At 44.4% G+C, this 12,386-nt stretch overlaps 1 protein-coding gene across 2 annotated transcripts in view; it reads right to left on the minus strand.

The window, feature by feature from the left end:
• Positions 1-12,386, minus strand: part of neurl1aa (neuralized E3 ubiquitin protein ligase 1Aa) — a 76,475-nt gene that overhangs the window by 14,627 nt on the left and 49,462 nt on the right. For both annotated transcript variants that reach the window (XM_070981330.1, XM_070981339.1), the window contains exon 4: positions 4,297-5,025. In XM_070981330.1, the coding sequence (XP_070837431.1) occupies positions 4,297-5,025 (729 nt within the window). The remainder of the gene's footprint in view (positions 1-4,296; positions 5,026-12,386) is intronic.

A 12,386-nucleotide genomic window follows, 5' to 3' on the forward strand; every position in this document is an offset into this window, starting at 1 on the left:
GAATAAGACTCCTGGTGTTTCTGCTGGTCTGCTTTGGGATACCATGAAAGCCTGTATTCAAGGTCTGGTTATATCTTTCACTGCTAGGCTTAAAAAGAATAGTAGAACAGAGCAAAGGAAACTCGAGCTGGAACTGCACAAACTTCAGACTAAATCCAACTTACCTCCATCAGCAGAACTAAGAAATGATATACAAGTGGTTAAGGCGGCATTAGAGAGTTTACTAACAAAGAAGGCTGAAAAATCCATGTTGAGGCAAAGGATGTATGAGTTTGCTAACAAACCTAATCGATATTTGGCCAATCGATATTCGACCCAGAACATCTCATTTATCAGGGATTCAAGTGGCACACAACTATGATAATAGAGTCATCAACAACACTTTTAAAACATTTTATAAGCAGTTATATTCTTCACAGCTCAATCCACTCTCAAAGCAAGATATGATTGATTTTTTGCAAAGGTGGATTCACCAAAAATTGCAGATGAACAGAGGGACGGTCTGTGCAAACCAATAACTCTGAGTGAAATTAAGAATTGTATCCATTAACTCCCTAACAATAAAGCCGAAGGCCCTGACAGATTCAATGCAGAATTTTATAAAAAGTTTAACATCATTGTAGCCAGTCCTTTACTTGAAATGCTGCAGTTCTCATTTGCTGCTGTGGCTCTTCCTCCATCTCGTATGGAGGCTAATATCTCCCTGGTGCTAAAAAAGGGGAAACCATCTGAAGAGTGCTCTTCATATAGGCCAATATTGGTTTTAAATTTGGATTTGAAGCTTCTTGCAAAGATTCTGGCCGCTCGTTTGGAAAATGTTCTTCCCACTGTCATAGCTAATGACCAGACCGGCTTCATACGTGGAAGATATTCTCCACATAATGTGAGACGCCTGCTTAACATTATTCAGCATTCCTCCTTGTACGGTGCAGATGCTTTGGTTATTTCTCTCGGCGCAGAGAAAGTGTTTGACAGGCTGGAATGGCCCTACCTGTTTATCACACTCCAAACATTTGGCCTGGGAGAGGTTTTTATTAAATGGATTCAGATCTTGTACACTTCGCCCCTCTCAGCTGTGATCACAAATGGGCTCAGGTCGAGTAATTTTAAGATTGAACGGGGCACTAGGCAGGGCTGCCCCTTGAGCCCACTGTTATTTGCACTAGCTATGGAGCCTTTAGCTGCCACCATTAGACAAGACACTTTTAGAGGAATCTCTTTAAACAATCAGGAGCATAAAATTTCGTTGTATGCTGATGACGTTTTGATTTTTTTTAAGCTCCCCTGCACACTCCATCCCTAATTTGACAGAACTAATTAATAATTATGGCTCTTTCTCTGGTTACAAAATATTTTTTTCTAATAGTGAAGACATGCCTTTTTGTTGCTCACAAACATCTCACAATTGTTTCGCTGGTCTCCAGCAGGATTCCTTTACCTAGGTATAGAAGTCTCACTGTGTTTAGAGGATCTATACAAATTAAATATTGCCCCTCTCTTACAAACCATAAAACAAGACCTTGATAGGTGGTGTGGCCTGCCCCTATCCCTTCTAGGTCGTATTCATCAAAATGAACATCCCTCCCACGTCTCCTATATTTCTTTCAGATGTTGCCACTTATATTGTCAAAGAAAGTTTTTACAAAATTAAATAGTGCAATTATATCATTTATCTGGCATAAAAAGAGACCCAGGCTAAGATACAGTTTTCTCTGTCTACCTGTTAGAAAGGGTGGCTTAGCAGCACCTTCATTTTCATTTTACCTAAAAGGCAGATGGGAATCTGACTTGGGTACAATACAGCCTGGGGACTGGGATGCCCTGTGCGGCCAGCCCTCCAAGGTCCTGGTGTCTAACTCTGCCTGGGAGAGGCAATTCAAGATTTTGCATATGCTGTATATTACTCCTGAAGCCAGACACAGAATGAATCCAACTCTGTCAGAACTTTGTACTAAATGTCATTCTGCTGTCAGATCATGTATTCGTTGTTTGTGGAGCTGTCCTCATGTTCAGCAGTTTTGGACTATAATTGTTCAACATTTTAATGTAAATTTCAAGTATCACCTACATCTGAGCTGCTGACTTGCCTGTTGGGACTAGAGGATGAATTACCTTCTGATTTTTGCAACAGAGACCTTTTGCACATTTTGCTGCACTGTGCCTGGAAATGTATCCTGGCCTTATGGATCACTGATAAAACTCCCACTCTCCATCAGTGGAAACAAACTGTGACCAGTATTATTCCATTTGAAGCTTACTCTACAGCACTGAAGGATAAACCCTTTTTATTTTACCGGACCTGGGATTCATTTCTCGACTAACTGGGTACCACTGCACCTCGTAGGATGAGGTCAGGGCTTATAGACCTGGCCTGGGAAAAGGATCAGACTTCCTGAACTCTTGTCCTTTTATTTAATCATTAATATCATTTATTTTTATTATTATTATTCCTGTATTTTTGCACTGTTATTATTGCTATGCTTTGTATTGTCCCTTTGCACGCACGCTTTGCAAAAAAAGTTCAATAAAAATGTTTGAAAAAAAAAATCCTGTAACATCACATCTGAAGACTTTTGACGAGAGAGAAGTCTAAGCCCTCTCCTCAGCCTCTCTCTGCATGTCTTGTTAAAGCTAGTTGTTCCCCATCACATCTTTTAACCTCTGCTTCTTCTTCCGCTCCCGTCACTGAAGAAAAGCAGGATGTATTTATAGCTGCCTTTTCCTCCACAGAAAAACACTTGTGACACCTTTGAAAGGCCAGTGCTGTTTTGTTATGCATCCACTGCTGCGTGTGCCAATTTGCATTATACAGCTGACAAAGATGTTGCCTGTTTACTGTCAGCCCTTTGCCTCCACAGGGTAAATACACTGAATAATAGTGTGCTGATAAAAGTGATCATTTTAAGAACATGCGTAAATTTGTGTGGTGCTGTCATCTGAATAGGATGAATTTCTTGGGAGAGGTGGCAACAAATGCCATTGAGAGTGGCATTCATGAAGAAAGCCTGTTGCAGAGCTGTCTTCCACGTTTCACATTCTTGAGAGCAGCCCCCCTCCAGCTGCCTGCGCCTCATGGGAAGGCAATGTGCTTGGCAGGGCAAAATGAAGTGCCACGCCAGAACCGCCACACACCTTTCCTGCTCCCCCTGTCATTATGAGCATTTAGAGAGGGTAAACAAACCTCAGGTGTCCCAGCACACCACTGGCAGGCAAAGTGTCCACCCCGCTGAGACATCTTGTCGTCCCTGCTGCGTGCAGGTCACAGCCCTCCCTCCTGCAGCCTCTCTCCACCTCTGATCGCTCGCTTCCTGTTTTTCATTTCCCCGGGTCGTGACAGAGCATCTACTTTTCTCGCTAATCCCATGAATGTGTATAGACACTTCCTGTCTCAAGACATCTGCTGTAAATATTCTGACAAACAAAGCAACAAACTGCCTCCTAAGTCTTGCCCCTTTAAAGGCTTTAAATTCCAAACAGGGAGACACAGTTTGCCTCCATTGGCATACTGTCAGAGCAATCAACAGTTTGCACAAATAGATTTGAACCTCAGGGAGTAAGTGAATTAAGCACAGAGCTCAGAGGTCTCACCAGTGGTGTGCCGGGCCAAATGAAGATCAATATCCTGATCTGTATGTTCCTGACCTGGGACACATCACTGGGCTAAAAGGACAGTTATTTCCACTATAAATCACTCTTTCAAGTGGGTTTATACGAAAGATAAAGCATGTGGTCAAAGGAAGATGGTCATATTAAGATGCCTGTTATGTGGATTACTTTGTGCATTTAGTGAGTTTTGTCAGTTTCAGTTGGCCCTCAGATCAGTCAGTTTACTCATCAGGAAGAATGCAAAGTAAAACCATTGCATGTCTTCTTCTGCCTATTGTGGAGCTCTCTAACGTCTGAGAAAATAATCCCTGATGACTTCTCTGGGTTTTAAAAATTCAATAAGAATATATGTAGGCTGATTATTGGCTGAGTAAAAAAATGCATAACATCAGTAAGTAATCTTGATAGCCATCCCGTTGGTTTGTCTTTTAAATGTGACCAGACATGTTGAGTGGAACATTTTACAAAGCAAAAATGAACTTGCTTGTGATCTCTGTTGGACAATGAGACAATATGTAGTGGTGACCCTGATTTTCAATGTCCTTAAACCTAATTTCACCTTTCTGTTCTGCAATTTCTTGTTGACAAACTGAAGCTACTGGCTGTACCCTTGTAAGTCTTTCAAAGGCTTTTCATATTATTTTGTCTAACCCTTAATATTTAATATAACTTAATGTGGTGCGTACTTACCCAGAATCCTCAGCTGAGTCACAGCCCCATGCAGACCAAAGAACATCCAGAGTGGGCGGGAGTTGTCCACACAGACCTGCATTCCCACATTGGTGCCATTGTGGCTGAGGATGACCTCCCCTTCCTGGTTGACCAAGAAGCCCAGGATGTCACTGCTTTGGAGGGGCGTCGGCACCCGACACACCGCCCAAAACTCCTTCCTATCCACCAGAGCTTCTGGATTGTAGGGCAAGTCGCTGGGGCGCAGCACCGCTGGATCACAGGATGTCACCCCGTAGGACAGCGAGCCTGAGCGTGCCGGGCTGGACTTGGTGACTTTGATGAAGACTGTCTCTCCGGTGCGCAGGGGCCGATTGGTGAAGACGAGAGTGCGCTCCTCTCGTGCGTGCTCAGATCGTGCCACTGTCTGCTCATCCAGTGTTTTGATGTGCGCGCCGCGCAGCTGGTGGAAGTGGAGGTCACTCTCTAGGGCGGATGGCAGCAGAGAGGACTGCTGGGAGTTGAGGGAGTTCTGTGGTATGGGGCAGGTGGAGGAGGAGGAGGCTGAGGCCAGGTGGAGGGTGTGGCGGTGGGAGTGAGTGTGGGCGGGGCGTCCGTCCTCCTGCTGCAGGTTAAGGTCACACAGGCTGACGGAGAGGCGGGAGTCATCGGCTTCACGCCGCAGAGAGGAGGAGCGCACTGTGGTGAAGGAGCGTGGGCGCAGGCAGTCGGGAGGAACAATCTCACTGTCTAAAAAGGAAGGGGAGAAAAGAAGAAGAAGCGGGGTTGAGACAGAAAAAGAACAGCGGATAATAGTGGTCTGACTGTGTTTTGCTTTGATTAGCAATCTGCTCAAGGCCTGTGGCGATGAAGTTCGCAGTCAGCTGAATCCCACTTGTGAGCGTACAGTTCTAAAGGCTGAATCTGCAGCTCGTCTGACAACAAGATAATGACAAAAAAGAGAGAGCAATTTAACTTCAGTTGCACAAGTTGAATGCAATGCAGGATAACTCTAATTACTCACCACTGCTGCAAATGAGAGTGTCAGGAGGTGCTTTTACAGATAAAGAAATGGAAGAAAGTAGTCTGTTGCCCTTATATCTGCATGAACTGAATCATCGAGTTTTATACAAGAAAATGCTGGATGGTGTCAACAAATTATTTTCCTCAAACACAACTGAATACTGTACATGTGTGGATGAGTAGGTGTGTGTTTGAGTAAGTGTATGGGTGTGTGTGTTGGTTGCATTCCTTACAATCCATAGTACAGTATCACTCTACAGGGAGCCATTAATGTCAGCCAATGTCTGTAAGAGCAGTGGTCACATGCACACAAATGCTTAAGTCACTTTCACACTGCAACTCTGAGCTTACCTAGACATTACCTGGAGTTGCACATCAGCCCACAAATGTCTGAATCAGTTGGACAGCTGATCATAAGGAGTTTACCCTGACAGCTCCCTCATATGAAATCTGTGTAATGTATGATTGAAGCCATGTGTGAACACAGCAGGTCAACAAGCAAGTGGCCGTGTTGATGACATTTCTAACATGTGACTGGTGCGAAACCTTGAAGAACACAAAAATCTGAGGGTGAAGAAGAAGGCTCATTTACACAAAGACAGCAGTGAAAATGTCTGCTAACTGAAGAGACAATGAGATTTGCGATTTCCACAGCATACTTTCTCTTCATGTCCTGTGCCTGAAGAATTTCCTGTGAATTTCCAGTAGGTGAGAACGCATCTGACGCAGACAATCTCCTGTTGTGTGCTTACATGTGTGAAAGGGCAACTCCAGACAATGTCCGGAGCTGATACCCCGGACATTCATCTGAAGTCTGTATCAGAAAACAGCTTTACGGTCTCATCCTACGCCTCGACACAGCTGCTCAAAATAACACCACTAAATGTGTCGCCCCTCACTCTCCCATCTTCCCCCCCTCCTAGTCTGGTGGTCGGGGTAAAATTAGCCTGGCGTCCTGAGAGAGACCCCTGCTCCTCTGAGTGGGCTGAAGGGGTGGGCTGTCTGGGTTTGTGTGTGATGCATGCACATGTGTATTTGTGGGACTGACAGACAGAGGAAACAAGAGACAGAGAAGAAAGAGAAAATAACCTCTCCTGCCCCCACACACGAGGTAATGAAGATACTGCAAGACCCTCCTCAGTCAGTGTGAGAGGTGGAGGAGAGCAATTGAGACAAAAAACCAGGGGGGAGGACGGCGGATGAAAGACAGCGTCCAGCCCCTGACTGTCTCTGGAGAGTCTCTCCAGTCCTGGTCAGCTCTGGGCCCCTCTATCTGACCAGGACCTGAGAGCCTGACTCCAGATAAACCTCTTAGCCTCAATTACCAGGGCTGTGGGACAGGCTGCCCACCGCTAACTGTTAACTGTAGCAGTGAAAACAGAACAGCCAAGCCTCTTATGATGCCCTCCCACAGCTGAAAGGGACACAAGCTAAAGGAAGACAGATTTATGACAGCCCTGAAGAAAGCTATTATATGGGTTGAAACAGGAACAGTTCAACCTTTGTACTTTGTTTCTCAATATAGTTTTAACTCGATTTAGTGGAGTTCATACCTTGGATGAGCCTCGACATGTTGATGAAGCCAGAGGACCAGGTCTTACAGGGAAGGAAGTGGGTTCAGTAAGTGTCAACACAGTACCCGGATATCAAAACTGTACTTTTATTTGATTCATTAGATCAATACTTATTTTAATTTAAAAAAGGAAGACAAAGTTCTCATATTTTTCTAAACACAAGCAGATATAGAGGAACACCGCCTCAATAAAACATCTAGTTTTTGGTTGAATTCAGCAACTGTGGCACAGTATTTAATTCCCAAAGACAACAACAAAGCATTGTGAGTTTGCTCCAGCTCTGATTAATGCCTCTGACTGCCGCCGCCTTCAAAGCAAGAGTGACCAAGGCCAAATAACATCATAACATAAACCTCTAGTATCACTACACAGTGTGGGAGATTCCTGCGTTGCTATGCAGAAGAACATTGATCCTCCTCTGACCACACAATGTGATAGTTTCTGATATTCTGTGCTTGGGTTGCTAATGGTAAAAACATTATGCAGTATTGAACTATTGAAATTCTAACTACAACTATTCATCTGACAAACACAAACACAAACACAAAAACATACAACCGTCTTAATTGCCCAGTCCTACTCTGGTTAGGGAGACAATTCGATCTGAACCAAACACTCATTCTCATTCATACCCAGCTCTACAGAGTCATTCGGCCATTCTAGATTCAACTCCACATCTCTAACCATATCTGAAGAGTATACTTTACCTTCGTCATCTACAAAGACAGTGGCTGACATCAAGTACCATGCTGCGAATGTGTTAAACTCAACTGGAAATGACAACAGTCTCCTCAGTGTTTGATCCCCTTCCACTGACGCGTCTGATTTACTGCATCATCGCTGAAATGCTGTCTGATGAGTCCTTGCACGTTGTAAAGCAGAGATGGTATCGGTGCTCCCTCAAAGTCATGTCAGCCTTCAATTAATGTTTGCTGCTAACCCTGAGCATGGCACTCTGTGATTAATGTTTAATGGAACCAAGGCCTTGTAATTGTGCTAATTGATTTTTCAGAGAGGCATAAAATGAAGAGGACAGTGCCTTTGGTGCACAGGGCACCTCCAAGAGACTGCTAATCAACCAATCAACCATTAAATAGCTCACTGCTCAGAAGTGTGCAGCAGTTAACAATGTCCCCGAGGCGAGCTGAAGATGACTAGCATGCCAGCTTGGATTGTATCTACCATTTCTTCTGCTATCAATTCCCCCTGATGGACTCTCAGTCTCCATGAAAACCCTCACTAGGACTTAGAGGACATGAACACAGCCTATCAACGTAGACAGCTATGGTGTCGCAACTCAAGAACTCAATCTGCTGTGTAGCTCATTTCTTGATTTCATGCCATTTCCTCTGACAGAGAGCCATTTGCTGAAGGGAGGTCTTTAATGAGGTAGAGAAACCTTAATGTGGTTCAAGTCTCAAATCCCGCTCTCTGATGATTAGGGAAGACCTCTCCTTTGGCCACAGAGTGAGGAGCAGGCACGCTAACTGCTCAACCACAAACCGATTGCGATGCCCAGCCGTCGGCGCCCACTCGCTCTGAGTTATTGGGGGATTTGAATGACATCAACGAAACTGGGTGTGTCTTCCAGAGCCGGCCATTTCTCTGCTGCCCATCACTCCATCCTAAATTGGATTACGATGGGATAGACTTTGTTGCAGGACCTCCGGGACATGCGGGAGGACTGGAGCTGCAGAGAGGATGATGACATGTCTCGGGGGATAACAGCAGATGGGAGGGAGAACAGAGAAGAGAGGTAAATCCAGGAAGGCAGGGATGGCTGCTTGTGACAATGCTGGATTTATGTTGAAAGGAGTCTGTGGAGGCTTCCAAAGAGCCACAAATCATCTTGCTCTCTCTGTGTGTCACTCCGACTCTTAACTCAAACGCAGAAAGTGTGAACACAAACTCAAACACACAGTAAATTGATTCCTCTAAAAAATACAGTCTTTCATCAGCTATTTTCAAAAAGCTTCTCTGAGGGTTTATGTTCCTTTTTATATCGCCTTCCTTTCCCACTTCTTCTCTCACTTTTCAAAGAGTAGTCATTTCAAACCCATATTGGCTTGTGTGCCATGCATTCTCCTCTTTTTGCTTCTTTATTCATCAAAGGCTGGTGAGACGGAGGCACTGCTGTATTTTATGTACTCGTTGTTGGTTTGGAGGACAGAAAGAGGAATGAAAGGACTGCAGAACATTTACCGTGCATCTGAAAAAGCTTGTGTGTGTTTGTGCACTCAATGTGTGTCTCTCCATGTCTGTTTGTGACCTCACCAGCTGCTGCCCGCTAATCATGGTGCACCTGCGTTTTTAGCTGATACAATCCCTTTGTCCTATTGGTCCTTTTCAAATCCACCACTCACAGATGCTCTCTCTCATTGGCCGAGGACAGAATTTTGCACTTAGAAAGCAGCATTAAACAGTGTGTGTGTGTGTCTGTGTGTTCATTTCTCTCTCATGTAGGAGGACACTGTAATGGGGCCATGGAAGATGCAGCTGCTGACACTGAGAGCCTGGAGGGGTTGTGGAATGGGGGGAGCGCTGGGTTTCATCACCTGATTCTCCACTTTTGATTGAATTTCAAAGCAAATGTAGCACCTGTTGGGTTAAACCATTAATTAATTCATGCAGGGGTTCATGAGAGCTATAGGCAGCTCTTTCATCTGACTTTTTAAAAATTGAAACCCATTTGGCTTGCCTTTTTTCCCCCAGTTCCTCCTTGGAGCGTTTTTTTGATTAGAATAATTAAGCACCTGTTGGGCTAATCCATTGCAAATACATGGACAAGGGTAGTGGGTGATGGGAGGGAGAATGGCAGCGCATCTATTTTGGCCCGCACAGGCACTGGCTCACGCTGTAAATGTTTTTGATTAGGGAATAGCTGCAAAGCAGGTTAGCTAATGCTGTGCATGGGGAGGTGGATCGAGGCAGAGTCTGGCTTAGTGGCTTTGCTAGCCTGAGCAGACGGAACGTGCCAGGGTTTTGAGCCAGTGTCAGAGCGGGGGGTGGGGGGGGATTTACTCTGTCTCGTGCACACAATCTATCTCACAGGGCTTATCTTTATCCACAGTCTCTGGAGGGTTTCATCTGATGTCAGCAAAGGTGAAGTGAGAGCTGGAACTAGGAAGAGAAAATGAAAAGAGAGATCTTAGAGCGATCTGTAAGTGAGAGGAGAGTAGAGGAGAGGAGAGGACTGTTCAGTTGGTATCAGCTACGAAGGCAGAAGGTAGAGATGGATATCCACGGAGATTTTGCTACGAACAGATAAAGCATAGGGTCAGACAGACAACATTTGGCCAAGCGAATGAGAGACCGAGATATAAAACTGCTAAGAGAAAGAGGGGGGGTGAGTCAGAGGGGTCTTTGTACTAGATGTTTGGGATGTTCTTTATTCCCTGGCCTTGGCCCAATCCCCGCTCCCTGATCAGGCTGGGCAGCTTTAAACCAGGGGCTTTTGGAAAGAGCAGCAAGCTCCCAGGGCGACACATGGCCATAACAAAGAGCCAGGCAAAATGCCCGCTAAGTCACAAAAGCCCTGTCCCTTAGGTCATCAGCAGAATGCAGCATGGTCCGCCCCTTCTCTGCCAATCAGCATGCCAGGACCTTAGCGTTAATAACCTCCATCATAAGGTTCTTATATTAAAGCCCCCGTGTTTTATTCCTGTGCTCAAGCATGAAGGAAGGCTGAAATTAGGCCAATTATTTATTAGTGGTTGAAGACTGACACTCTCAACACATGCAAGCCGGTCCTTTGCTTTCATTCATACAGTATTCATAGAAAACTGGTTCTACTGCACTAATTCATAGTTTTATATTAACGATGGATCAAGTGAACTCTGTAATGTGAAAGCTGTCACTTGTAGTGATAAACTCTGCACCTCCCTCAGCTCACAGAGCATCTTTCAGCTCGCTGTTTTGTTTTTTTTCCAATATCAACCTTATAATTAAATGTTGCATTTAAAGCTTCTTATGCTGCCTCGCCGTGAAGAAGTTGAACCAGTGAGTGAGTCTTTTTCCAAATAATTTGGCAGTCCTCAAGGGTTTGTTCAAAAGCTGTATTATCATCTGTCTGCTCATGTTTCTTGCCCTTTTTAACTTTTTTACTGATGTTAGGGTCCCCAGAGCTCAATGTTTAACATGGTGAGTTAGGTTATGTCATTATTACCAACAGGTATGATGGTCAAAACTGAGAAAATATGACCGAAGTTGTAATAAAGTGCAATCATCCTTTAAATAGGAGCATTATCACAACACATGACTGTCATGGCTGCCTATTTTGGAATGGCGTTTCTGATCAGGCACACTGACTTTCTTGAACTGTGTCACAAAGTAACATTTCTAAACCCCATGACAGCTGTTGTCATTCTGTCTCGGTCTAAAAGCGTATAAGTGGGGCACAGTAAATATGGTGTTGATTTCCTTGGCGCTGTTTCAGAGGACGAGCAGTGTTCGACGGCTGGATGTTTCAGAGGATCTTCACTAAACATCATGCTTTGAACTGCGGGGAAAACACAGAGTGGAGGAAAAACAGGAAACTCCACATAAATCTTGATGGGTTACCTCTACTTTACCCCCATTAAAAGTTATCTGTTGAATTTCTCACCGCTGATAAAGTTCAAAATGGAATTATTTTGCTAATGTCTTCTGATCTGTCTCTTTGAAGAGGAAACTCATGTCTTGGAGTATCCAGCCAAGGTACAGTAATTTAAAACGGATTAAAAATGCCAAAACATACAAACCCAGCATATTCTTCTCGGCCTTTTGAGCTCTCTGACCAACAGCAACCATAAATTATACGCAGCACACTTAAGCCAAGAAACACAACACTGCTTAATTTGCTTTGCTTGATGTCCACCCTGAACCCACTACATTTGCTACACGAGTAAGAAACAGTCAGATTTACACCAGCTTTTCTGCTCTGTGTATTTTTGTTGGAGGGTCTGCATGAAGCATCGGGATCTGTAACCGCTGCTATTAACTGGGAGGCTGAGTCCTGCCAAGTCAAACACCAGTGCCAGTCAAGTGCGCACAATAATCAAATAATCATTTCACTGAAAGTAATCGGTTTCTCCCAGAAGTACGGGAACTGATCCGTCCCTCTATGAGCTGGACAGCTCAACAAAAGTTCTGAATAGACTTCTGTCACTCCAGATAACTTCATGTTAGTGGAGTGCATCCAGAGCAGAGTGCACAGAGAGGCACAGCCGTCAGCGAGCAACAGGGCTCAAATCTTCTTTCTAATGAAAACCTGCTGCATTTCTTTAATTACACCACTGTGGAAGTGTTTGTTTCTCTGAACACTCTCATAATTAAGGTCAGTTTTAAAATTTGTTTCATCTAACTTCTACTCATTGAGTTTTTTGTGGTAATTAGTCTGTGCAGCTGTGGGCTAAACTAAGCCGACGGAGCAAACCAAACGATACCACTGGTTAAGGCCGTGCTCATCCACTTCTCTTTATTCTCTTTTGTCGGTCACACACTCTCCTGTTCTCTCAACCCACTTCCATCTGTCTT

This window comes from Chaetodon trifascialis, chromosome 2 (genome assembly GCF_039877785.1).
Source record: "Chaetodon trifascialis isolate fChaTrf1 chromosome 2, fChaTrf1.hap1, whole genome shotgun sequence".
In the NCBI taxonomy this organism is placed as follows: Eukaryota; Metazoa; Chordata; class Actinopteri; order Chaetodontiformes; family Chaetodontidae; genus Chaetodon; species Chaetodon trifascialis.